Consider the following 27,559-nt stretch of genomic DNA (forward strand, 5'->3'; position numbering starts at 1 on the left):
ATTCTTTTGCAGGAATTGAGCAGTAAGGCTAACCATACAGCAAAGAAGCTTGTCAAAACATTTTCACTTTAAGACACTATCTTGACATTGCAATAGAACTACTTTGTTGGCTTCATTCCAGGGAGAAAGTTAGCATTTAATACAAAGGTCACCTCTTGATGGAGACATTGCATTGTATTCTGTGTAAACAAGTAGTGTTTGCTGTGCTCCTGTTGTGCTAGTGGTTAGCTGTGGCTCTGTACACCATGTCCATCACATTGCAGATTCTCTGTTCCTGTACACCCTTGCCCTGGTATCCACACCCAATTCTTTCCTGAAGATCCTTTTTTCAAGAAGGGTTCTATATACCTAGGAAGTTATTCACATTACATCTTATAGGATAGGTATTAATCTGTTTCTGAGCTGGCACAAGTTCACTCAAAAATTACCCACAACATACATATTCTGAGAAATAAAAAAGAAGGTCCTCCTCATCAGATAGTTATCCCTATTAAGTTTCTTAAAGTCCTCCTGTCATTGTAGTTTGAAGTGATTTAAGTGGAATTGTTAAGGGATGTTCTGCTGGCGGAGTGAAAGTTTCACAGATTTTTACAATTATGCAGAAAAAGAACTGCTAATTTTTGAACAGCTTCTTTTTCAATTTTTTAAGGAATGTATGAGTGTAGTAGTGAAATGCAGTGGAAAAGGGAAAACCATTGATAGTTTATCAGTGTCAAAAATGAGGACTTTGACTATAATAATCATGTTTGAGAGAATAAGGAGAATGGGTTCTACATCACTTTGGTAGATTATAGAAACCGCCACTTTAGTTCTCTCAATATGTTTGTACGCTGATTATAAGGATGTGCACAGAGAATATTGAACAGCCTTTTGTGTAAGCGTGAACTGAGATGTTTGATCCCAGGATCTGCAGCTTGGTGTGTTGAAACTATGAGGCTTTGTTACAGATCTGAGCACGTGGCTTATTCTGTTTCTATGGTTGGCCATATTTCTCTCTGGTGGACTTACAGGCTGAAAAGTCTCTAACAGTTGACAGTCTTTTTTTTAAAACCAGGATCAGTGGGGCAGGTCTTTGAAGTTTGAGCAAGTGAATATGTATGAGTGTATGTAACAGAGGATGGATGTGTATTATAATAAGTCTGCCAACACTGGAAGCAGCATGTTGTTTAGATGGCTCAGTTGGCCAGGTTAGCGCATTTTAACAATTTATTCAATTTTTGTGACTTTGGATTAGATGCTTTGTGCTTGCTAATTTGGTTTAACTTTATGGCACTTTAATTAGGTGTTAAGTGTTTATTACAAGGGTTCAGACAACTTCTTTATTTTAGATGTAGTTCAATAAGTGTCATTGCATTTCAGTATAACTTAAGTGTTCAGTCTGCCTCACAGTGCCTGGGTGGTGCGAGAGGATGTAAGTTCTCTCCCCGCTTAGTCTGTGTGAAGTTTGCATGTTCTCCCTGTGTCTGCATAGGTTTCCTCCAGGTGATCCGCTTTCCTCCCACAGTCCAAAAACATGATATTGAGGTGGATTGGTGGCTCTAAGTCACCCATGGTGTGTGAGAGTGTTTCTCTGATGTATGGATGAGTAACTCTTTGTAAGTAGTGTATGTCAGTTTTGGTGAATAAGGTGTGGTCTGTTAATACTACGTGGTGTTTATTGGAAGTCACTTTCTCCAAAGTGTCTGTTAAATGAAGTAATGTAAATGTAATTTATATATTCTGGTTAGAAAGTACCCTAAGCTGGTTACCTGTTTAGTGAAGAGTCAGCAAGCTTGTTACACAGTATTACATTTGATTTAAGATTAATGTTTACAAGTGATAATTTGGGGAAAAAATGTAGCAGATGCTTTTCTCTAAGTAGAAAACTGGAGAACCCAGAGGAAATCATGCAGACAGAGGGGGAACATGCAAACCCCACACAGACCAAGCGGGGATTGAACTCACGTTCTCTTGCACTATCCAGGTGCTGTGAGACAACAGCGGTATTCACTGTGCCACTATGCTGTAACAGATACATTTTTTTAAATTGTCTTCAATGATCTATTTCTGAGCTCTTTTGTGTATGTTCTTACTTTCAGAGGCCGAAACAGTGTCAAAGGTCCTTCGTCCACTTCAGTAAGTTTAAACTTTTATTCCCTCTGTAACTTGTTGCATTACCTTCCAAGCTTTCAGGAAGCTGGTTGCGATTTTTTTCAGTTCTGTAAAATCTGGTGTTTGGTTTAAGGAGAAGAAAGAAAATCGAAGCCTTGTGTTTTAACTGGTTGCCCACAATGAGGTTATGTCTTTCTTGGATTTTCAGTTGGCGTATAGTGGAGTTTATGCAAACATGAGGATGGTGCACGTCCTGACATCGGTGGTTGTAAGTTGTTTGGTTGTGTTGTAAAATGTGGTTACAGCTGTTCTACCAGTGTTTTTGAAGAGCTAATGAACAAAAAGTTGGAGGACTGTACCAGTGCAGTTTTTAAAATATTTTGCTAAAGAATTGTTAGACCTTGAACTTGTGACTAGGAAAACTATGACTTGTAAAATTATAAGCCCCCCCCCCCCCCCCGCCTCCTTAACAGGGAACCAAATGTGAACTGAAGGTCAGGAATGGAGTTGTATATGAAGGAGTTTTTAAAACCTATGGTCCAGAGGTAAGAGGAACAATGTAAACCTAGTAACAGGTTTCCTGTAGAATAATGCTCACTTCAGTTTTGTAGACTTAAACTTGAAACATCCATATGTATTCTCAATTGTAGAGTGCTATTTCAATGTGTTTCGAGCAGTTGGAGTGACATCACATGTCACCCACAGTGTGAGCTGGTACTGGATGCAGCCCACAGGAAAGGTCCGGAACCTGTCGTGGGTCCACGGCATGAGGACATCGTAGAAAGCATCATCTTCAAGGCCTCTGATGTGGTGGTGGTTCAGTTCAAGGACATTGACCTCAATTACGCAAAGAAAGGTGTGATTTGTCTGAGCATCTCCTCCTCTTATGTTTGTTGTTCACATTTTCCTTCTATACAGAAAGAAAAACTAGTAATGCACACCTTTGCTCATATCATTCAGGATTTTACAGGATCTCTATTTGGAGCTGTATCCTGAAGCACTGCAGCTATAGAAGCAAGGTCTTATTGTTTGCTCTTAAAATGTTATCACAGTGAAAGTGATCCCAAAAGCTTTATACGATAGTATGGCCTGTATGCTGTTCATGTGGGGGCAGCTGGTAATGCAGTGGCTAGAGCTGCTACCTTTGAACCCAAAGGTCAGAGGTTAAAATCCTGCCTCCAGCTACAGTACCCTTAAGCAAAATACACACACATTTTCAGAACCGCTTGTCCCACAATACTTAGCCTGAATTGCTCCAGTAAAATTGCCCAGCTGTATAAATGGATGATTGTGAGTGTAACTCACTTCGGAGAAAAACATCAGCTAAATAAATAAATATGGTGGAGGGATTAGTTTCCTTTTTCTGTTTTTCTTTCATGAAAAATGAGTATTGATGATTGTTTCCTCAGACTTTCATGCATTCACAGGTCCTAGGGTCCTCTGCAGTTTCCCTTCAGTGATTGTTTGACATTGTCTCTGATTTAAGTGTTGTCAGCCAGTGAAATGATTAGCTTTGAATGGAATCCTGATTGGTCAGTTAACTGTATATATAAACTGATTAGAAGTTGCTGGTTATTTTTTTGTACTGATGACTTTCTTCAGTGTGTTTCTCTAATTAATGTAGTTTTTTCAGACCCAGGTAATGCTTTTTTCTGCTGTTGAACCTTTTTGTTACTGTGTAAAACATCCAATAACTTCTGTCTTTGAACTTTTTTCTGCATATAAATTGGTTGAGGACACACCCTCTTACTGCTGTCTGCAGCATGTTGAGAGATTTTGATTCATGATTGTCCTCACCTCCCTACCCATTTGCTCCATCTGCCTAGAATTCCTGTCTTACTTTCATTTGCAGCTAAATCACTAATTGTATTCATCTAGTCATGTCTGATGAAATCCATTCGCACCCTATGCTTATGTTTGTAGCTTATCACTGCAAGGTTAAATCCTTCACAAAAACCCAAAGACCCCCGGCCCATTAAGTACACAGTGTTTGATAAAGATTGTTTAGAGACTGATTTTTAAGCAGTTCTTCAGTTTGTGGTCTCTCTTTCATGGTTATAATTGGAACACTCTTAAGGTATTTCAATAAGAGTATTTAAGTCCAGTCTATTAAAAAAAAATTTCATGTTGGCGATCCGAGGGTTATCTGAAGGGGGATACATGGCATATGTGTGAAGATCACCTGGAAACCTGAAAAATGACAGATGTAGTTGACGTGATGGATAGCTCTTTGACAAGTTGAATTTTTGAAAAACATACTAAGTCATGTTGTGGTATTTTGACTCATGCATTTTTAGAAGTTCATTGTTGCAGGTATTATAATGGAGGGACTATATTGTAAATTACAGGTTTCACTATTTTGTAATACTTCAGTAGTCTCAGTGTACTGCCAATGAAAGAGTAAATTGGCCAAGGTGTTTAGTTAAATATTATCATTTTTAATAGCGGTACATGTGGAGTTTACTGTATAGTTTTTGATTTTCAACCATGAGTGTACCTCTGACTTAATTAGAAATTTTAATTTACTTTTTTGCATTCCTGCAACAGACATTTAGTGTTACACAGAGGCAAACTGTATACTGAAAAATTACAAATATCTCTGCATACTTAAAACAAGGGAAGCTGGTCAAAATGTTGCTATCCATATAGCATGTCATAAGTCCTAGCTTTTAGATCACGTTAATCTAGACCTGGCAGTTTAACATATTACTGAGCCCCATGGTGGCTAGCTTTCCCCTGTTTAATTTTAAATTTGTATGTAGTTTTGCTTGACAAATCAAGTCAGATTTACTACACTGAGCCCACAGAGAAAATAAGTGACTGTGCATATAGCTCATTATAAACTTTGTCTTTTTAGATGCAATCATGTTTCCTATGTTTTTGAAATGATTAGTTAAGCTGCTTTATACTTGTTTGGGTAATAATTACATTTATTCATTTATCAAACTTTTTTTTCTCCAAAATGGCATACATCTCACAAAAAATACAATGAATGCATTACATCAACAGAAAGAGATTTGGGTGCAGATGCATGTTTCTAAAGCACAGTTAATTTATTACATTTTACATTATGAACCAATGTACATCACATGAGTAGCTGCATAAAGATTTATATACATGCAGTTAATCTGATCAAAAGGGAAATTCAGTGAGCTGCGATTTGTGTCTGTCAGTTTGTCAATGTTTGTCTCAGTTTAGTATATCGTGTACCTTTTTATGCATAAAAACATTAAAACAAACACTTCCGGATACACTAAAACATCTTTAATATAACAATAAAGTAATAATAATACAATGTAATGGTAATAATGTTCACAATAATAACAAATGTTTCTTCTGTCATGATGAACAAAGGACACTGAGGAGGTTGGAGCCGAGTGTAGAATAGTTTATTCAGAATCAAAGGACTAGGCGTGTTCTTTTGGTTGGGGACGGGCAAATGGTTGGTCAGTTGGTGAACTGGACAGAGGCAAGGATCCGAAATTGTAGTCGACGGACAAGGCGGGCAGTTATTATCAAAGAGATGTGGAATGGGACTGGGGAACGATGAGGGATAGAACTTGGAAGAGCAAAGCAAGGGAGGTTTGAGAATGCAGAGGAGACGGTTGTCCCAAGTGAGATTCCGCAACTGGGAAGAGGTTGGGCAGTGTCTTTTGTAACCAAGTGCTCTGATTGAAGCCAGGTCCCACTGGTTGAGGTGCAGGTGTGGTTGTGACAACTACAGTATTTATAATACGAAAAGAAAATTGTGTGTGTGTTGGTATAAAATTTATATTAACTTTGTTTGCTTTTCCAGTGTTCATTGGCATTTCACCTTTTTTCTATTGCTTTTTTATTTCTGCTTTAGTTTCCATTGTGATCATTTCTTTGCATTACCATCACTTGCATCACATTTATGCTTTGGTGCCATGGTTAGAAGGGTAAAAACAACAAAAAAAAAAAGCTAAATACAGTAACATACAAGACACTGTTAACAGCAATGTGGTCTGACTGAAAAGAATGTGTCAGTGAAGTTGGCAGGAGACTGCGGTGTGTGTGTGTGGACCTAATCTTAGGATTTTTATTGTTGATATGCAAGGGAGCAGGCAAAATTCGTGGTCGGAGACGGGTGTGGGTCAGTCTGCACAAACATTGATCTCGGGGTGAATCCGGAGTCGTGGTTGAGGAGGCAATGCGTGAGTCGGGAGCAGGGAATGAGGGATGGAGGAGTAGGAGGGACTGGGAAGAATGGGTAGGTAGACTATAGTACACTCATGAGCACAGGAGATATGGGTTTCTCGGATGAGATTCCGCAACGAGGGGATGCAGGTGCGGTTTGTTTATATCCCGCTGCTCTGATTTTGGGCAGGTGTAGGCATTTGGAGTGTGGTTGTGGGTATGACAGAACAAAGTTTTTCTCATACCTCAGGCCCATGAACTGCTGTAGACGTGCAGTGTTTGCTGCACGTCGCAAAGTAGCGCCCGTTTGTTATTACAAATCATTGTATGTAACTCAAATTTTTAATATAGTAAGCTTTACGAAGGGTGGTTTGTAACTACAGGTTGTACGTAAGTGGGACGTTTGTAACCTGAGGTCTGCTTGTAATTGCTTTCCTAAATATCTTGTATCAATATAATTTTAAGGGGCAAACTAGAGTGACAATGCTACAGGATTGGGTATGAAAACTTCAAATTTTCTTTCATGTTCTTTACTTTGCAAAAAGTATTCAAACTCCTTGAAAGATATCAACATTGTCTTGATCACACATTATACTTATATTTTTCCAGTTAGTATTTTTATTTGTGAGCTCATAAGCTCTAAAACTAAATTTAAAGAGACAATTTGTTTGATACTTTAAAGAAAATAAATTAAATGTGTTGCTTGCAAACCCCACACACTAATATTTGGTAGAGCCACCTTTTGCTGCAATAACAGGTTTAAGACTCTGGTTACATTCTACAGAACAATCAATGTATTTGCTCCCCAATATCTACCCGTTCATTTGCTACAACCCTAACCAGATTGCTACACTCCTCAGCCTCTTCCCGCTTGGTGGTTCCATACACAAGAGGTCCCAAATCAAAAGTGCAAAGGTTTTTAGTTCTGTCTCCAGTGTGGTGGAATGACCTCCCTGTCTCACTTAGAACTGCAAAGTTTTTCTCTGTTTATGAAGGGTCTCAAAACTCGCCTCTTTTAGTCTAACTTCTCCCCTGATCTAAGTGCTCAATAAACGTACTATAACGAGCAAAGCTTTGATCTGATGGGGTAAAGAAAGACACATGGAGGCTATCTGTGACTAACATTTAATGGAACTCTGGCATACACTGACATGTATCAGTGAGTAAACAAGGAGATGATGCTCTCAGTCCGAGGAAACTTTTTTCATCATGGACCTGCACCTCGAGCTAGCCTTTCTCACTCCCCAACAAACATTCACCCCCTTATAGTCCTTTGCAGACCCCCCCTCCGGTTGCACAGCTATTTTGCATTTCCCACAGTTCCCGTTATTCACAGCTATTTAGAATAAACATTTGTTCCCATTTGAACAGGATGCCCTTTGGTAGTGCAGGTCATTACAGTATGTTATCAATTTAATTTTAAAAAAGGCCTATATAGGTATCTGTGTAATGTGTACTGGTTTATATGGTATATGATATGTGACAAATGGATTGTTGTACTCAGCAGTCGTGTCTGCATCCAAATCTCTTCTGTTGACGCAGTGCACCTTGTATTGTTCTTGGAGGTGTACATGTATGTTGCTGTGGCGAAAAGTGTCTGGCTAAAATGGATAATTGTAAATTTTTCGGAGTAGTGCTTACCAGCTTTGCATGTGTCATGGTGGCACAGTGTATAGTGCTGTTGTCTCACAGCACCTCGGTGGTGCAAGAGTATGTGGGTTCGATTCCCGCTCAGTCTGCCTGCAATTCGCATGTTTTCTTCATGTCTGCATGGGTTTCCCTCCATGGTTCAAAGACATGCTGTTTCGGTGGATTGGTGAGTCTAAAATCACTCATCATGTATATGTGGGTGAGAGACAAGTGTGTTCCACTGGTGTATGCATGAGTGGCTCTCTGTAAGTAGTGTATGTAGCATTGTAAGTCACCTAGGGTAAGTAAGGTGTGAGCATTGTGTTCATTCTAAGTTGCTTTGGAAAAAAGCATCTGCTAAATGAATAAATGTAATGTTCTGGCACACGTTCCCCCCCCCCCCCCCCCCCCCCCGTTCATCTTGGAAAATCTGTTTGTTCAGGTTGACTGGATGATGTGTGTGGGGTATAATTTTCAAATAGTCCCACAGATTCTTAGTGGGACTGAGGTCAGAACTTTGGCCATTGTAGGACATTCACCTTTTTGTTTTTGTTTTGGTCTACATCTGAGGTTCCCTTTGTAAATATGTGGGTGACTTGTGCTTCAATTTATTCAGTGTGAAAAATTTAAATGTGATTTAGATGTCAATTTAAAGAAATTCTGGAATGTCAGGATACCTTTCTGGAACTGGACAGGGCTATGTGATCATACTTGTTAACCTTCAGCCCTTGCTCTATATATGTGAACATATATGCAGTTTCTCAGTGTACTGTCTCTGCCTGTGATGCTGTGACTCAGTGCTCTTCAAAGAGAAAAAAATCTTGTCTTATCAATGTAAAGATCCTGACCTTCTGACCTTCATGTGACTCAATGGGTCAGAAGCTAAAAGGCTGCCCATATAGACTGTTACAGTACAGTTTAAGCACAGTGTGTCTTGAAGGTGTGAGATATAGGTTGAGCTGGGGGAAAAAAAAAAGTCTGGATGGTCTTTGTAAACTTAAATGCTTAGTTTGTAATGTGTGTAGGCAGCCAAATGTAGTTCAGCAGTTGACAAGGACTTGCTGAATGAATTTTCGGCCAGTTCTTTAGCTTGCTGCGCACATATTTGTGAACTGATCGCTGTTAGTTAAGCAAATGGGAACTGTGGCTTTAAGTAATGTATGATTAACTAGAAATTTTGTTCAATTGCTAAATTCTGTTGTAGACTAACTTTTGCTTTTCTTTTAGTGGAATATTGTATTGCTGTGGTATGTATCAGCAGTTTGAACTGTCTGCATTCTACTTGCAGGCATTGAATGTAAATGCATACTGGTGTGTCAGTGGTTCTTTTGTTGTATATGAACTCCTCGATGTAGAACAAATGCTTTGTATCTTAGATCTCAGACAGATAGTATTATTCCGGTACAGTGAAAATACATTTCATGCCAATATAGCCCCAATAGAGTACCAAAGTTACAACTACGAGTACAATAACCATTGACATTTTGTCTAAATTACTTTTTTGAGGAATGTGCATAGCAACAGTACTGGATGTTTAGGGAATGCAGTGAAGTAGAAACCATGTGAGAAATTACAGTACCATTTGCTGCCTCTGGCCTCCAGTAAATGATAAGCCTTCACTTACCTTGTTTTTAAATTCTCCGTATTGTGCTTTCCTTAGATAATCCCTAAATAAAAGCCTGATTATATGTGTAAAAATGGGGGGGAAAAAAGCAGATAAGTAAATGCTATTCAGCCAGAACAGCATTTTTATAGCTGTTATGCAGATTTTTACACCTCAGGATTTTCTGTAATTCCTTTGAATATACAGGATTTTTTTTCTTTAGAACTTACTTGCACTTAGGAAATGATATGCTTTTGGGTAAATATCCTTAATTCTCCCTGTGACTTCATGAAAACTTTAATAGATGCAAATTCTGCGGTGTGAATTGGACTTTCAAGAAGATGAGTATTGCATGATTTCTGCTTGCTCAGAGTTTTGATTTGCTTTCTGCTTGCACTTCTTTGGAAAATGTCTGCGTGCAAAGCATTGTCCCATGATGGTTCTGTACCCAGGTAGAGGAGCACTTCCATTCAGAGCTTCTATGTTTGCACTGGCCTTCCTCTGTCCTTGCTTATCCTCAAGTTAGTCTCCTTGTTGTTACATCTGTCTTGTTGGTGTGTGCACGCGCGTTTGTGTGCACTGCAGATAACTTCACGGACTCTGCGGTCAGTGCCAGGTTAAACGGGGAACACAAGGAGAAAGACCTGAAGCCATGGGATGGTGGGGAGCAGCATGGCTCTGACAGCCTGGAGTCTTTGGATGCGGATATGGTGGGTCCCTCCAGCCCCCTAATATAAATAAAGCTGTTTGAGTAACCAAGGTCATTTTTATCCTGCTCAATCCAAGTTTACGCTTATCTGAGTGTAAATGGTGGTTTCATCCTGCTTAATTTTTTTTAATTAGATGTTTTAATCCAAAGCAGTTTTTGATTTTATCATTTAATTCTTCTGGTGAATATTACATCAATATAGATTAAGTACACTTTTAATATCTTTTACATTAGGGCTGCTGCTGAGCCTTGAACCACCATGCTCCTTGAGCTACAAGTGTTAATGAAAAAGCCAGCTACTGTTTGTGTTGAACAGATATCCATTAATTGTTTTTTTCTCATCAGTCATGAGAGCATTGAGTCCTGAAGATAAGGGGGGGGAACTTTAGAGCCCAGTGTGGCCCCGGGTTTCTCACAAAGGGTGTAGTCGGCCTATACTGCTCTGTAAGCTACTACAGAGATGCCTCTTTAGTTTGTAACATTTATTGTTCTTGCTGTCTTATTGAATTATTTTTCTTATTTTTATGTTCAGTCCAATGGTTGGGATCCAAACGACATGTTCAGGTTCAATGAGGAGACATATGGTGTGAAGTCCACCTACGACAGCAGTCTGTCATCCTACACGTAAGTATCATCTCTGTCTTTTTGGTTCTTTCAAAAGACATTTGTGCTTTAATCTTCTCCCTGAAAACAGGTTAACCAAGCTTTAAAAAATTTTTGTCATTTGAATTCACTTGAATGTTTGACTTTTTTTTACATGAGCATGATGTAAATGGCAGTGAACGTTCTGCTGATTTTAATGACCTTCTACTCTTTAAATTTAAATTTCACAGCAAATCCTTTTCTCAGAAGTAACTTGCCTTGTGTTTTCAAAATTTGATGTTTTCATGAAGAATTTATGTGCCAGACTTAAAAATATAACAGAATAGTTTTCATGCCATCCTACAGTGCCCTCCACTAATACTGGCACCCTTGGTAAATATGAGCAAAGAAGGCTGTGAAAAATTCTTTAACGTTTTGATCTTTTGTTCAAAAATTCACAAAAATACTCTGCTCCCATGGATATCAAACAACTGCAAACACAACACAGGTTTATACAACAAAAAAATCTTAGTTAAATATATGTGCGGCACACTTATTTACATTTATTCATTTAGCAGATGCTTTTGTCCAAAGTGGTGTACATCTCTGCAAAAATACAATTTGTGCATTACATTAAGAGAAAGAGACATGGCTGCAAACATGTGACTCTTAAGTATACCTAGTTTACCTTCCACTTGATGCACCGATGTTCATCGCTCAAGTAGGTGCATAAAACGCAGGACCGATGAATCCTGATAACCTATCAATTTTGTTATAATAAGATACACAATTACATACAATACTGGAGTAGCGGTTCTATAAAGGCTTGTCTGGGAATGCTCATGAAGTTGTGGTGCATGAACATTTACACCGTACGTGAGCTGGTGAGATCTTTGGCGAAATGGGTCCGGAAAAGGTGTTTTCAGACTCTTCTTGAATGCAGACAGTTGCCACAGCTCTGAGTGAGTGGGGAAGGTCATTCCACCACAACAGAGCCAGAACCGAAAACCTCTGCCTTACCTTATTGGCACCCTTTTAGTCAATACTTTGTGCTGCCTCCCTTCGCCAAGATAACAGCTCTGAATCTTCTCCTATAATGCCTGATGAGGTTGGAGAATACATGGCAAGGGATCTAAGACTATTCCTCCATACAGAATCTCTCCAGATCCTTCAAATTTCGAGGTCGATGCTGGTGGACTCTCCTCTTCAGGTCATCCCACAGGTTTTCTATGAGGTTCAAGTCAGGGGACTGGAATGGCCATGGCAGGACCTTGATTTTGTGGTCAGTAAACCATTTTTGTGTTGATTTTGGTGTATGTTTTGGATCGTTGTCCTGCTGGAAGATCTAACCACGGCAGAGGCAGCCAGGTGTTAATTTAACATCTGTTGATATTTGATAGGATACATGGCATCATGGACTCTAACAAAATGTCCAGGTCCTTTGGTAGAAAAACAGCCCCAGAACATTAAAGAGCCACTACCATATTTAACTGTGGGCATGAGATACTTCTTCATATGGCTGCTTCTCTCTGTGTGCCAAACCCACCTCTGGTGTTTATTGCCAAAAAGCTCTTTTTGGTTTCATCTGACCATAGGACTCGATCCCATTTGAAGTTCCAGTAGTGTCTGGCAAACTGAAGATGCTTGAGTTTGTTTTTGGATGAGAGTAGAGGCTTTTTTCTTAAACAACTTGTGGTGATGTAGGTGATGTCGGATTGTACTTTTGGAGACTTTCTGACCCCAGGACACAACTAACTTCTGTAATTCTCCAGTTGTGACCCTTGGAGATTTTTTGGCCACTTGAACCATCCTATTCACAGTGCATTGAGACAATTTAGACACATGTCCTCTTCCAGGTTGATTCATAACATTTCCAGTTGACTGAACTTCTTAATTATTGCACTGATGGTGGAAATGAGCATTTTCAGTGCTTTTCCATTTTCTTATAGCCACTTCCCATTTTCTGAAGCTCAACAACCTTTTGCCACACATCACAGCTATATTCCTTGGTCTTACCCATTGTGATGAATGACTGGGAATTTGGCCTATGTGTTACCTCATATTTATACCCCTGTGAAACAGGAAGTCATGGTTGAACAGTTTCCTGTTCATAGTTACCCAGGTGTACTAAAAATGTAAAATAGTAATAGGATATACTTCAAATATATTTTTTTATGAATTCATAGGGGTGCCAATAATTGTGCCACACATATATGTAAAAGATTTTTTTTTTTCTTGGATAAACCTGTGTTTTTGAACAAAAGATAAAAACGTTAAACAATAAAGACAAGTTTTCACAGCCTTCTTTGCTCATATTTACCAAGGGTGCCAATATTAGTGGAGGGCACTGTATGTGCCAATTTAGGGTTGTGATAGTCAAAATTTAAGGTATGTGTGTGCATGCGTGCAGAGTTCCACTGGAGCGTGACAACTCAGAGGAATTCCTGAAGAGAGAGGCACGGGCTACTCAGCTTGCGGAGGAGATTGAGGCCAGCGCCACCTACAAGGCCCGTGTGGCACTGGAAAATGACTTGCGCAGCGAGGAGGAGAAGTTCACAGCAGTTGTGCGGGCTGAGCGCGAGTCACATACACCCAGTGGCAGGTGAGCCCTGCCCACAGTAAGAGCGTGGGCCGCCCTTGTCACTCCTTTGTAAGGAGCACTTTAACACCCAAATGCATAGATCAGAGTCTGTAAGCCTAACCCTCTCGTCACTTGTTTCTCAGAAATAAACTTGGCATTAATCAGATCTGTTTCTGGCATGCAATTATGGAAAAAACTATTCTTCAGCATCCAGACTTTCAGCAGAAATATTTCAGGTTTTCTCAATTCTCTCTTTTTTTTTTTTTTTTTTTAAACTGGGGTTTCCTTGTATTTAGTAGAGGTGTAACATATCTAAAGCCTTTGTATTTTACATAGTATTATAAATGTCACCTGTGTTTTGATCTTTTAGTGAAAACCTTTCTTGTGGTTAATAAAAGAAGCATGTGGGTGGGGCATTTACATCAATTCTAGAGATTTAAATGCAATACACTTGTACTTATGAACACACCTGGGATTGGAATTCATAACTTTCTATGTCCAACTACTATATATCATAATTCATCAATATCATAATCTATTAAAGTTAAATAGTACAGCTTAATCTCTGCATTTATTCATGGGTTACAGGCAGTCCCCGGGTTACGAACGTCCGACTTACTACAAACTTTATTGGGAGTTTTTGTTCCTTTCCCTGGTGGCCAGTAGGTATACTTATAGCTCTATAGTAAGTTCTTCATTATGGTAGCCATTAGTCAGCTGTCTTCTTTGTTTGTATCAGGTTTTCTTGCTTTATGCCTGTGTTAAAGCGCTCTGTGTCATTGCGTGAGAAGAGTGCTCTATAAAAAAAAAAAAAAAACTATAGTTACGAACTACTGTCTGGAAGTTAATTTTTGTCACCCTTATGTAATGGTCAAATAACTTCATAATTAAGACTATTCAAAATTTGGGTTATATACAATGGTTTGTAATCATAAACAGGCACTACTTTGCGACCTGCATCAAAACATTATGCTTCTTCAGCTGTTTGTTGGCTTGTGGTTGGGGCACTTGAGGTTGAGATAGGACAACATTCGGACTACGTTGCTGTTAAGTGACTTGTGTGTATTTGGCTTTATTTTTTTTTTTTTTTTTGTTTTTATCCTCCTAACCATGGCACCAAAAGGTAAATGTGATGCAAGTGATAGTGATGCATCCAAGAAAAGGAATCCATCGTGATTGAAACTAAAGTGGAAATAATAAAGCGATCGAAAAAAGGTGACATGCCAACAAACATTGGAAAAGCGAACATTAAAGTTTCTTTAATGTTTGGTATGCACACCCTCGCGCTCTTTCTCTATTACAAATACTGTAGTTGTCATGACCACGCCCCACACCTCAACCAGCAGCTTCAGTCGGAGCACTCGCCTACAAAAGAATGACACTTCTCAATCTCTTCCCAGCTGCAGAATCTCACTTCAGTATCTGACATGATTGTCACCACAAAATTTTAAAGGTTAATTGGAGCAAATGGCCCACAGTTTAATGCATATACAGTACATATATGTATTTGTGGTTGAAAAATCTGTCATCTGTAACGGTGCCTCTTGGCATTATTAAAAATGTAAAATGTTTCTTGGGTGTTATTTTTACTAGTGTTACTATATTTTTATTGATGAAAATGCTGTAAGACTTTTTAATTAGATTTGCTGCTTTCTCTTACTTCATTGCAGAGAAAACAAGTATGTTCCTCCGGGTCAGAGAAACAAGGAGGGGCTGTCTTGGGGTGCTGGTCGGCAAAACTCGCCGCGAATGGTGCAAAGCAACAATAATGTCCCATCAACCCGCCCCGGGCCTCATGACTACAGCCTGAGCTCTGCAGCAGATCGTGTTCTCAATGGAGGTGAGGGTCTGGTCGCTCTTCCACAGTCAAGTTGTTTTCTGAATGCACAAAGTATATGCAAAAGGAGACAGGTCAGTCTGGGCTTTGGCTGTTTACTCTGCTCATCCACTGTGGGTTCTCATGTTGTGCATTTTTGTCTTGCATTCACAAGTGATTGTGATATTCAGCATTGTGGTTTCAAAGGAAACTCTTGCAGTGATCATTCAGTCTCCCTTTTGATTAGCCCCCTCAGAACATTTCTCCCTCTGAATGCCAACTCACTTTTTTGAGGGGTGTTCAAGGGAAACCATTGTCTAAAAGGGGAATATTATCTTAGACAGATGGCAGGTCAAGCATAGTGGCTCTGAGGTGATTGGCATGCATAGGTCTATGTTGTACCCTGTATACTCCATTGTGTCCCATCACTCACTAGTTTAATTTTTTCCTCTTAATGCTTGTCCCTTAAAAAGCATTCACACTAATCTGCAACTGAAAGTAGTGAAAACAAGTCATGTAATACAGCCTTTGTTAACATGCACTGTTAGATGACTAAAATTCATGAATATTGGCTGTTCATACTCATGTTCATACTGTCCTTGATGTGACATCACATGTTCACAGAGGAACCATCAATACTGATCTTCCAGTATTGAGGTGAACATGTCGGGTAATACAGGCATTACATGGGTAGCCACTCTTGACTGAGGATACAATAAAATCAAATTAAGCTTGATTCTAGATTACTAAGTACCAAGGCAGCCTTACTGTTGAATAATATTCTTGACTGCCCAGCATGTTTATCTGGAGACCTGTCTGGTTTAAGTAAGACCCATATCTAATTTTTCTTAATATGCTTGTCTGTGAGCTCATGTTGCAGAATGAGGTGTTGCACCTGGGAACTGAAAAATAATTGAACACTGAATGCTGGCTACTGGTTGTAACAGATCAGGATCAAGGGTTTTTATTTGTAAGTTACCTATAGGAAATATTAGTCTCACTGGAGAAAATGGAGTGTTAGTTTAAAATTGAATGAGATGGTTCTGTAAGTAGTCCTGAAAGAGCTAATATTTTGTCTCAGATTTTCCCTTTATATTGCCTTATTTAAATGGGCATAGTTTCCCTTCTATCTGTCCACCCTGGTTTCAACTATTGATTTTTTCTAGTTTTTTTTTTTTTTTTTTTTTTTTTTTCTTCTTTTCTCTCTCCTCCCCCCCTCCATTTTGATTTGTCCCTGTCAGGTGCCACTTGGCCATCGCCCTGTCCATCTCCTTCTCGCCCACCTTCTCGCTACCAGTCAGGTTCCACTTCTCTTCCACCTCGGGCCACCACCCCCACCCGGCCGTCCTCCAGGCCCCCTTCCAGGCCTACGCGTCCCCCGTCTCACCCCTCTGTTCACGGCTCTTCAGCTCCTGTCTCTACTATGCCTAAACGCATGTCCACAGAAGGTACCACCACGTCCCAGTAGACTCCATTCTCTCTGCTCCTGCGGCCTGTCCGTTAATTTGACAGTGTGATCTTAACGGCCTAATCCTCACTGATGTTTATTTAAATAACTTAGCCTTGTGAGTTTCTCATCTGTAACTTTTTTTCCTTTTTCGCTAATTCTTCAGATGTTTGTTCAGAGTACATTTCTGTCCCGTTATGTGGTCTCCTAGTATTGGGTGTTGCACTGTTCCAGTCAGAAATTTTATTAACTCTTATTGTTAATTGGTATGGATTTTCATGTTTCTATTCTGCAAAATCCAGCCTGCACCCACAGCATTCAGTCCAGCGTGATAAACTGAGACCGCACTTGAAAATTGCTGCAAGTGGCTGTGAAAGAGCAATTGAGTCACGCTGCATTGTGGGAACTGCGTAGCTGTGCTCAGTTGGGGTCTGGCATGCTACAGTCTTGCTTGTGTATTCAAGTGTCTGCATTTGCATCCTGTATTTTGCAAATTGTTCTTTAGATTTCTTTGTATTTAAATGTGACACATAGCTCTCCTTGTTCCTCAAATCAGTCTATACTGTCATAAGTTTATTTTTTTTTAAATAAATGTTTCAAAACATTTTTGTAACATTTTCATTAATTTATTTTATATGCACTTAGACCCTTACTGTTTGCAGGGATTCCTTGCACACTCCCCAGGGAAATGAATTTTATCCAAATACATCACCCTTACTCTATAAACCCAGTACACTTTAAAAAATAAAAAAAAAAAGGGCAAAAATAAAAAATAATTCTTGAACTCATCCTTAGATTTCATCATAGTTTAGAGTAGAAGAAAGAAGTTCAAACATAACAGACTGAAAAGAAAATTCATTGTTCTCTTCTACATGTGAGCTTTTTTGGTTTTTTTTTTTTTTTTTTTTTTTTTTTTTTTTTTAAAAAAGTATTCAATAGGGAGGAAGACTTTTATATACAGGCTAATGTTTGATGCTACAACTGCAGGTATGATTTAAAAAAAAAAAAAAACTACAAACAACTGCATGACTCAGATAAGCTTTGTGGACACAAATTTTCTATATATATATTTCTATATATAATTTTTCTATAAATATTTTTAAATTATTTTCTGGCAGCAAACCACAAACAACTAAAAGCATTTTAAAAATGTGTGAATGTAACTGGTTGAGTAGATATCATTTTCATTCTGTTTTAATATGTTACACTGAGATATGATATATTAGGCTTCATTTGGTATGATTTTGGGGTGATGTTGGGTTGGGATTGGAAGAAACTGGAACTTTCTCAATTAATAGAATATATAATTTCATTATGTGTGTGTCCTTCCTCCAATATTCAGCATATTGTCAGGAACCAGATAAGAGGGAATGAGTACTAATTCATTTACAGAGACATTGACTGTGTGCATCTTCTCATTTTGACTAGATACACCTTTGACCACAGCACACAGGAAAATGCATGACTAAAGAACTGGATCCATTTTTTTCTTTCCTGCTGAAATATGGCTGAAAGCAACTTGTTTTGTTTGTGAGATGAAAAAAGCAATTATTTTGTGTGAAATAACTCATGACACGAGTTCCTACAGATATGTTATGCAGATGATTAAGGCAATCCAAGTATCACTATTCAGTGTTTCAGTGATTAAAAAAAAAAAAAAAACATGAGCTGGTTTATAACACAGCTGTGATAGGGACAGCTGGTAGTGTAGTGCTTAGTGTTACTACCTCTGGACCCAAAAGTTGCAGGTTTGATCCTCTGCCTGTAGTACCCTTGAGCAAGGTACTTACTTTAAATTGCTCTAGTAAAATTACCCAGCTTTATAAATGTGTAAACTGTTGTAAGCCTATAACTGTAACCTTAACATTGTAAGTCACTTTGGAGTAAAAGTTTCAGCTAAATGAATAAATGTAATTCCCCCCTCCCCTATATATTGTTTGCATGGTTATTTGTTTAAAGCTAAAAATTTAGTTATAGTGACAAGAAACCCACTGCAAAAACTTAGTGTTACTTGTTGTTGTTTTCAGTGATTGTATTTTGGCTTTAATTTTAATATAGCTCAGAGTAAATTAAATGAGAGATGTACTCATGCAATGAACATCGGTGCATAAAGTGGAAAGAAACAAACAAAGTTTACATAATCACATCTGAAACTGTTTCTCTCTTCTAATGCACAAATTGTATTTCCGTGAGATGTATGTTGCTTTGGAGAAAAATGTCTAAGTGAATAAATGTAAATGTAAACTTTTTAACCTTTTATTGCCTCTGACTTGCTAAATGTGACTTTAGAGTTACAAAGAAAACAAGTTACAAAAAGCCTTTTGATCCTGATAGTATTCATAAGTTGAAGAGGTAGTGCACTGTTAAACACTTTTGTACATTAATGTAACACTTGTATGCTGGAAGTGAGCTATTCATTTTCTAGTTGGTCTAACTAGGAAAATGGCAAATTAAAATTAAAGCAAAAATGGCAAATAGGCAAAAATATATATTTTCACATGTGCAAGCATGGCATTTTTTTGTGCTGCTGTCCAAAAAGACTGCCTATTACATGAATTCCTTGGGTTGCACCAAGACCCAGGACTAGTTTGGAACCTTTAGCTTTCAGACTTTATTAAATAGTGGACCAGCATATGGAACTTGCCAAATGTTCTTGTTTAGTTCTAATGCTAAGGAATTACTAAAATAAATGTCCGCCTGTTCATCATGTTGTGGAACTTGGTGGTTCAGACATGGAGAAAGACATGGATACAATAGACTTTGTTTTCCTAAGGAAAATGTAATACTCTGTGCTGTTTTAGAATCAGTCTTTGTAATGGCACAATAGTGTTGTACTCCCAGTTTTTAACGTCCCTCTTTCTTCTCGTCCCCTTCCGTTTTATGTTCTAGGACCCCTGAGAATGTCCCCAAAGACCCAGCGCACCCCCAGAGCACATCGATTGTCTAGCTCCCGGGGTGGCATTCCATCAGGGGTGGACTTTATACCCCACAGCGCTCCAGTAGATGCATCAATCCCTCCTCCGGCTCACAGCAGCATGTCAGGAGGCACTTGGTCTTCCGTTGTCAGTGGAGGTGAGCAGCACTCTGATCTGTCACTCAGTCTTATGATTTGTATTGTATAAGTTGCACTGAAAACTATATTGGAAAGAAATGTTTTAAAAATGAAACTCAGCAGCGGATATCTCAGTGGTTAGGAGCAGACTTGTAAACCAAAGATTTTCAGTTCAGGTACTTGTAGGGAATTTGCTGTTGTACCTTTCCTTAAGGTAAAGTCTTGAGTCATTTGAAAACGGACACTTAAGCAAAGCAATAAATAGTAATAATGGCGCAGTGTTGTGAGCTGGAAAAAACAGGATTGATGTAGATGTCATCACCATAGGAGCAACGTGTACATGTTGTTGGTCTCTGAATGAACAGGTTACAACTATGGAACCTGTTAGGAATGATGTTGCATGTAAATCCCAAACTGGAAGATGTCCCCCACAGCACACAGACCCCGTTCACCCAAGCAGACCACCCTGGGTAGCAGTCCTGCTGGCTCCTGTCCCCAGGTTGGCACAACACCTATCGACCCAGTTGCAGTACCTGTCTCACCTACTACTGCCAGTCTGGCTTCCAACCAAGCAATCACCCCATCCACAGAGGGTAAGTGTATCGCTGTGGTGCTTGGTGAGTGTGCTTTGTTGCACTTCCATGTATCCATACACACCTGACACCTGCACATACCTACTCAGAGTTGCATATAATGTTTTGTCCACAATCAAAAGAATCAGTTGTCTTTTGAGCCCAGCAGTGGGTGCTGTGTTTATAGTTGCATGTCTTGTCTTGTACAAGTTGCCTTGTACATGCCAAGTTGCACTCTTAGCTCTGATGGCAGCCATTTTTTGAGGAGTCCTGCTAAAATCAACTGTGTTGTTTTCTCCTTGTCTCCCGACATATCTCTGAATCCATCTTAATGGGCAGCATGGTGGCACAGCGAGTAGCGCTGCTGTCTCACACTCACAGCACCTGGGTGGTGCAAGAGGACATGGGTTCGATCTCCACTCAGTCTGTGTGGAGTTTGTATGTTCTTCCCATGTCTGCGTGGGTTTCCTCCGGGTGCTCCGATTTCCTCCCACAGTCCAAAGACATGCTGTTCAGGTTCCCTCATAGTGTGTGTGACACTGAGAGAGTGTGTTTCACTGATGTATGTATGGATGAGTGACCCATTGTAAGTAGTGTATCTAGTAGTGTGAGTCACCTTGGTGAATAAGGTGTGTGGCCTGATTACATAGTGTCCATTGGAAGTTGCTTTGGAGAAAAACATCTGCTAAATGAATAAATGTAAATATAAATTTGTAAACAATCTGGAAACATTGGCTTAACTCACCTATTCCAAAATGCATTACCTGGTGAATTGCTGTTTTTGCAGGAGTTTGTATCAAGAATTTTAACTCTTATTGAGGGCAGAATAGCTTTGATATGGTTAGGTTTTTGCTTTGTGCCTTATTTTACCCACTGTATGATGTAGACTTAATTTTTGTAATGTCTGTTGACAAGCCAAAGAGTCACGTGTGCAGGAGACACGACAGATGTCCCCTGTTGCAAACAAGGAAATTGTCAAGCCTGTTGACACGTCTCCCAGCATAGGTCGGCCTGTTAATAAAGGTGATACTCTTTACCTTACTTTTCCTGCATACTGAAATAGCGCTTAGGTTAAGGGATTTGTTCATTTGAATTTTCTGCTCACATAAGTCTACCTTTATTTCATAAGTACGAAGTGCATATTCTTAATGTTCTTAAATTTGAGTTCCTTATGAAGCAGTGAAATTAGTTGTAGGTCCTGTGTTCCTTAAACTGAAGCTTTGTGTAGATATTCAAATTTTAATTTCCTGAAGAAAAATGTCTGGTGAAAAAATTCTTGCTGTCTGTTGCAGGTCCTCCAGCCATGGGTTTGGATCATAGAAAACAGATAGACAATTTAAAAGAATTTAGTGTTGTTTTCAGAGTAAGTACTTCTGTTGCATACACATGTTTAATTGTGCACAGCTCACTAGTGTTCACTAGCAATTTCATATGGTTGGGTGAAACGCTGGACACTAATAATACTGCTTCTTACAGACCGTTTTTCTTTTTTTTATTTTTTATTTTTTTATTAATAAAAGAAGCACCTTCACTCTCCCATACTCTGCCATGGTTGTTTAATTACCTTCAGCTTGACCATAACAAGTAAACGGCCATGTTGTATGTTTTGTGTCCTCTTGGCATCCTTTGCCTGATGAAAGATGTCTTCTGTTTTACAGCTGCATCCAAGTTCCACTCCTGACCCTCTCTTTGACCCAGTGATGAGCAAGCAACCACGGGACCCAGTGGAAAAATCCAAAGAGTTTCTACTTGATAAGGGAGTAGAGCCTGTTCCCAAGGCAAGCCATGAGGCATCCACTGGTGACAAAATCGCTCCACCTCCCCCAGCCCCTACCATGTCCACGGCCACACCCAACACCAGCATCAGCCCTGGGAGCAGCAGCAGCCCCAGTAGTCCCAGCTCCTCTGCTTCGCCAGCCTCCGTTCTTTGCCCTGCACCTGAGTACAAGCGAGGACCTGAAGTCACATCACAAGGTGTCCAAACCACTGGTCCTGGTAGCAAGCTCGATGGACAGGAAGACAAAGAGGAGAAGAAAGATTCTGTCCAAGAGTGAGTTCAGCAAAAGAGGCGGTTACAAGAGCTTCATTAAATGGTGCATTGGAGGGCCTTTAAATGCATTTAAATTTTAATGATTTTTCTTCCTGTTCACCAGACAAGTGAGGAAGTCAACTCTTAATCCCAATGCCAAGGAATTCAACCCAAGAACTTTCTGTACACAGGTGAGTTCTTTGGTATGGTGCTGTGGTGTCTGCTTTCTATGGCAGAAGACATGTTGAAGTAGTAGTTTTATAGTAGTGTTCTTAATGATGTGAAATGAGGCCCAGCTGTTCAGTTATGAATTTTGTGTCATACAGCCTAAGCCAGCCACCACCCCAACACCACCGAGACCTCAGGGTCAGCCCAGCCCTTCTGTTGTGGTGCCGCAGCCACCCACGGTATACAGTCAAACCGTGTGCTTCCCTCAGATGTACCCGTTGACACCAGTTAGCCCAGGAGTCCAAGTGAGTGGACCCTCCTTTTCATTTAATAATGGCTCTGCATCAGTTTGTAGAAGCTCAAGGAAGTTGGAGTTCTGACACCAAATATTATGGGCAACAGTATTTAAATAGCTGTCTCTGTCTGTCCATCTGTTCAAATTGCTCTTCTGTTCAGTGAGGGTATGCAAGAATCTTTGTTCCTCCAAACACGAATTTGTATTGCAGCTTTACAGGATAGTATTATTGAGTTGCTTTTAAGACATACTAACTAAACTAAGGTGTATTACAAGGTAATTTTCTTGATCCTGTTTTTTTAATGGGAAAATTGACAAAGTTGCGTAAGAAATAATTGGTGGTCCAACATCGGTCACTGTTGAAATACTCAGTGTAAAACAAAACTAAAGTATGGTTCTTTTCTTTTCTCCTTTTCCTCTCTCTCCTCATTAGAAAAGCATTATCTGGAAGGTTTGTGGAATTCTAAAATATTTATTTATTCATTCATAAATAAAAAAAAATTTTGTTTGCTTGTTATTTTTCCATCAGATGTTGGTTTGCCTATTTCTTATTGCACTTGGTTATAATTATCACCACAGATGTAATTGTGTTTGTTCTCAATGCTATTTTATGGCTTTATTAGTTTATTGCAAAGGGAAGCTCCTAAAATTCATCTTTTGCAATACGATTTTTTTCTGTTTTAGTTCTTATGATAGCTTTTCATGGACCAAATATGAATGTTGAACCCTACCTGCATGTTTCATAAATGGAGAAATGAAATGGAGAATGATATGTCTGGTTTCATGGACCCTATGGATTTGTCTGAGGTCATCAAAGAACCTGAGAAGGTCTCTCTATGCCTGAGTTGTCACCTTTGTTGGGCTCTCACACAAAAAAAATGTGCAAATGCCAGCTTCCTATCCTGAATCCCCCTTCTCTCTTTCATATATGCTGTCAGCCTCCAGCTATGTACCACGTCCAGGTGCCACACATGACTGTGAGCCAGACTAAGCCCTATAGAGCAGGTAAAGGTGAGAATGCTGGCTGTACTTTCTAGACTTAGTTACTGCTCCTCTATGTAATACTGTTCAGTTGGTCTCTCTCGAACCAGGGGACCATGGTTAGAATATGCCTGGCCAGTACTTGTCTCTGTTGGCAGTTGCCTGTCGGTTACCTGAGACTTTAGGTGTACATGTGAGCTGATCACTGTAACTGTAGGTTTCAATTCCTGAAATGCTGTCCCCTCATCTAGAATATGGGATGGATGATGGAAATGTTCTGCTCCAGTGATGGAAGCTGTAGAGGAAGTGAAGCTAAAAGAGGTGCCTGTTGCTTTGATTTTACCACAGTACCTAGCATGCCCCAGCAAAGACAGGACCAGCACCACTCACAAGGTACACCGACTATGATGCACCCAGCTAGTGCCACTGGGCCATCCATTGTCGCCTCCAGCCCAGCCTACTCGGCACAATATTTTACCTGCAGTCCGCAGCAGTTCACCAGCCAGACCTTAGTACAGCAGATGCCCCACTACCAGTCCCAGGTATGATGTGCCATGTTGCACACCTGTCTTCGTTACAGCCTGTTGTGTGTGACAACTTGCTATATGAACAGTCCACAGTATGGCAGCACTGTCAGATACTTGCCAGCATGACTGTCCTGTACTGGCACAACAGCTTCAGCATACCTACAATAAACAGTTGGTGACACAAGAATTTAACTGAATTCATCCGTTTAACAATGAAGGCCTTTTGTAACTAATCTCGATAAAGTTGTGGTAATGCAAAGATCAGGGTAAAGGCATTAAATGTTTATATGCACTTATGTTAATCATTACTACAGGATACATCACTCACAAACATTGTTTTTGGATGAACTTGTGCGCTTGGATGTCCCAGTTTGAGTAGGTCTACAGCTGATAGATTGTCATGATTCTGTCTTTCCACTGTGTCTCCCTGTCCTTCAGGCACAGCATGTGTTTAGCTCTGTGATGCAGGGAAGTGCCAGAATGATGGCTCCACCCACCCATGGCCAGCCCAGCCTGGTGTCCTCATCCACTACCCAGTACGCAGAGCAGACGCATGCTATGTACGGTAAGTGCCCTCCTGCCCTGTCAGTGTCCAAACTTCTGCCTAGTGTGTGACTGGTGATCACCATGCTCCTCTATTACAGTGTCACCTGGGCCTATCCCTCAGTCCTACAGCCACCCGAGTGCCACACTGCATGCCCAGCACCCTCAACCATCAGCAACTCCCACTGGCCAGCAGCAGCAGGGCCAGCACGCAGGGAGTCACCCGGCCCCCAGTCCTGTGCAGGTAAGCCTTTGTGGCCAGGCTTCACTTCCCAAACAGAACAGCGTCTTTCTTCCTCACAGCAGTATGCAGTAACCTTGCAATATCATAGTAATATTGACCAGAATTGAGTTCTGTATCAAAGCGACACAAACTGGTCCTATTTTTCTCCAAAGAAATAATTCTCCAAAGAGATAATGGTTAATATGGACCACAAATTACAAAAATTAATTTCTGGTGCCAGATGTCATCTGTAAGTACTACAAAAGTATAAATATTCAAAACAAAATGTAAATTTTATTTTTCAGAATTTTACTTCCTGGGAAGATGCTGTAACTTGTTTGAAACTGTTCATGTTTGAAGCATGGTACATTATCTATTAATTGTATTATTTTTAGTAACATTGTAACAATAACAATCACATAACAATAGAGTAGAATAATCAGTTTTTGTGGGGATGGCTGTGGATGTTTCAGTGTATTTAATTTTATTCACTCAACAGAGGCATTTACAGTAGAACTGAGTGAAGGAGCAACATTACATGTATGAAATGGATTCACACTTTGCATTTTCATAGCATAATGCTGTGGCTCTTCCTGTTTGCAGCAGCACTAGAAACTCTGCCTGTAGGACACTTGGTGGCGCATGTTAGGCTTGAAATAATCCACGTTGCTGGATTACGCAAAGCAAAACACTAGGTGTATGAGCATGCAGGTACAATGGCAAATGTAGACAAAGCAAATGATGTTCATATTTGGGTATTTCTTTACTGGCAAGTATGTATATTCATGTTGCACAGTGAGCTGAATGCAGTAGTAGCAGGAGGCAAGATTAAACACAATTTCTCATTGCTGCAGAAACCAGTACTTTTTTTCCTCGAAGATTGAACACTTCAGATTTAAAATATACTGTTCAATTTGTCAAAGTGAGAATGCGGCCAGGTTCTGTTGCATGAGCTACCACTGTTGAGGGTGTGCCTTCAGGTGCATTTCCTGTTCTCACAACATGCCCAGCATCAGGCAGCCCAGGCCCTGCACCTGGGCACCCCTTCGCAACAGCAGATGTACTCGGCACTGACCCCCACTCCGCCGTCCATGAACCCTGGACCCAACACTCAGTCCACACAGGCCAGCTTCCCTTCAGCCCAGCAGGCTGTTTACATCCATACCCAGCAGGTGCAGCATGGCTACAACCCCTCACATATGGCCCATGTGCAGCAGGTGAGCTGTCGCCTTCCACAGCAATCATCCTGTCGTGGACCCTTGCCCAGCCTTGGGCACAGTTATCCTGGACTGCATGCTTTGTGGAGTCACCTGTATATTAAACTGCAAACTGCTGTAATATGCTGCTTTCTCTTATTAAAATCTAAACAAGATCTCTGTAACTATTTGCTGCTGAACAATTACTTGCAAGACTTGAGGAGGCCAGCCAGCCGTCATACTAGCACCCCGTGCTGCGAATTGATTTTTATAATGCTGTTTAGAAAAAAGCTCTCTTTATAGAATATTATTTATTATACTAACATGTTGTCCAATGATTTTTGGAACAACTATAGTTTACCTGAAATGAAAATTGGCTGTGTGTAAAAGTGTGTTGTTTACTGCCAAGGCTCACTTGCAATCTGGAGTGGTGCCCTCCCACCACACGACTCCATCTCACCCTCCTATGATGCTGATGGCGACACAGCCACCGGGAGGTCCCCAGCATTCCCTGCCGCAGAGTGCCCTGCCCCCCATCCCTGTGTCTTCCACAGCGCACTTCTCTTATATGGCACACCCCTCAGGTATAACACAAGGAACTGAATGAGTACCATGCAATTGTTTCAAATACACCTGTGTCACTTCATCTGTTGACATATTTTTCAGTTTTAAATGCCTCCCTTCAGCTATGTTAGCTCAGTTAAAAAAAGAAAAACTGAAATTAAAGCTCAGTGAAACTTCTGTGATTCCTGTGGAAGTGACAAATACCAATAAGAGGCATTTGTGTCATGAGTTTCTTAAATGTATTTTGGAGGTTATTTTGGTGAAGTGTAATCCCCCCCCACCTTAACTTTGCAGTGCAGCCCCACCATCAACAGCAATTGTAGGGTCCATTGAAGACTACTACGTCCTCTTCTTTCCTTCCAGGCCGTTTCCCAGATCCCTGCAATGAGACACATGTTCTCTGACAAGGCTACACTTTTGCTTTCATGTGCCAATGGATAGGAATGCTAAGGCGATCAATTTGCAATGAACAAATGATTGGATCTATTTGTTACAAAGGAGTACAGGAGTACCTCTAAAGTGGTGTTACATTCAGCTTCCTGAACCCTAACTCTATTCAGCTAGCTGATAACTGGAACTTTCATCTGCACTTTGTAACCTAATAAAACTTCCAGCATAAAGTATTAACAATGTTGCTGCTACTGCTACATTCAATTTGGGTAAAGGCTCATTTCTTCTCACCAAACTTGAAACTAAACAAATGTCTGTAAAATTAACCTGTTTGGCAAAAAGTTGGACTATTTATGAAATCATTGTGGAGGTGACGCTTCTCCTGAAAGTTATGTAACTAAGT

At 40.0% G+C, this 27,559-nt stretch overlaps 1 protein-coding gene across 9 annotated transcripts in view; it reads left to right on the forward strand.

Annotated features, from left to right (window-relative positions):
- atxn2 (ataxin 2) overlaps window positions 1-27,559 on the forward strand; it is a 29,196-nt gene extending 1,637 nt beyond the window's left edge. Inside the window, exons 2-25 of one of the 9 annotated variants that reach the window (XM_018752949.1) lie at window positions 2,079-2,115; window positions 2,300-2,359; window positions 2,565-2,636; window positions 2,797-2,947; window positions 10,067-10,191; window positions 10,723-10,814; window positions 13,183-13,374; window positions 15,024-15,193; window positions 16,411-16,617; window positions 19,506-19,688; window positions 20,103-20,261; window positions 21,156-21,263; window positions 21,533-21,603; window positions 21,899-22,290; window positions 22,394-22,460; window positions 22,596-22,742; window positions 23,166-23,183; window positions 23,671-23,743; window positions 24,062-24,255; window positions 24,679-24,805; window positions 24,885-25,027; window positions 26,017-26,223; window positions 26,612-26,786; window positions 27,130-27,558. In XM_018752949.1, coding sequence (XP_018608465.1) covers window positions 2,079-2,115; window positions 2,300-2,359; window positions 2,565-2,636; window positions 2,797-2,947; window positions 10,067-10,191; window positions 10,723-10,814; window positions 13,183-13,374; window positions 15,024-15,193; window positions 16,411-16,617; window positions 19,506-19,688; window positions 20,103-20,261; window positions 21,156-21,263; window positions 21,533-21,603; window positions 21,899-22,290; window positions 22,394-22,460; window positions 22,596-22,742; window positions 23,166-23,183; window positions 23,671-23,743; window positions 24,062-24,255; window positions 24,679-24,805; window positions 24,885-25,027; window positions 26,017-26,223; window positions 26,612-26,786; window positions 27,130-27,170 — 3,211 coding nt within the window. In that variant the 3' untranslated portion in view covers window positions 27,171-27,558. Of the gene's footprint in view, window positions 1-2,078; window positions 2,116-2,299; window positions 2,360-2,564; window positions 2,637-2,796; window positions 2,948-10,066; window positions 10,192-10,722; window positions 10,815-13,182; window positions 13,375-15,023; window positions 15,194-16,410; window positions 16,618-19,505; window positions 19,689-20,102; window positions 20,262-21,155; window positions 21,264-21,532; window positions 21,604-21,898; window positions 22,291-22,393; window positions 22,461-22,595; window positions 22,743-23,165; window positions 23,184-23,670; window positions 23,744-24,061; window positions 24,256-24,678; window positions 24,806-24,884; window positions 25,028-26,016; window positions 26,224-26,611; window positions 26,787-27,060 lie in introns of all 9 variants that reach the window. The other 8 variants (XM_018752950.1, XM_018752951.1, XM_018752957.1 and 5 more) reach the window with 8 other exon arrangements.

This window comes from Scleropages formosus, chromosome 1 (genome assembly GCF_900964775.1).
Source record: "Scleropages formosus chromosome 1, fSclFor1.1, whole genome shotgun sequence".
Lineage (NCBI taxonomy): Eukaryota > Metazoa > Chordata > Actinopteri > Osteoglossiformes > Osteoglossidae > Scleropages > Scleropages formosus.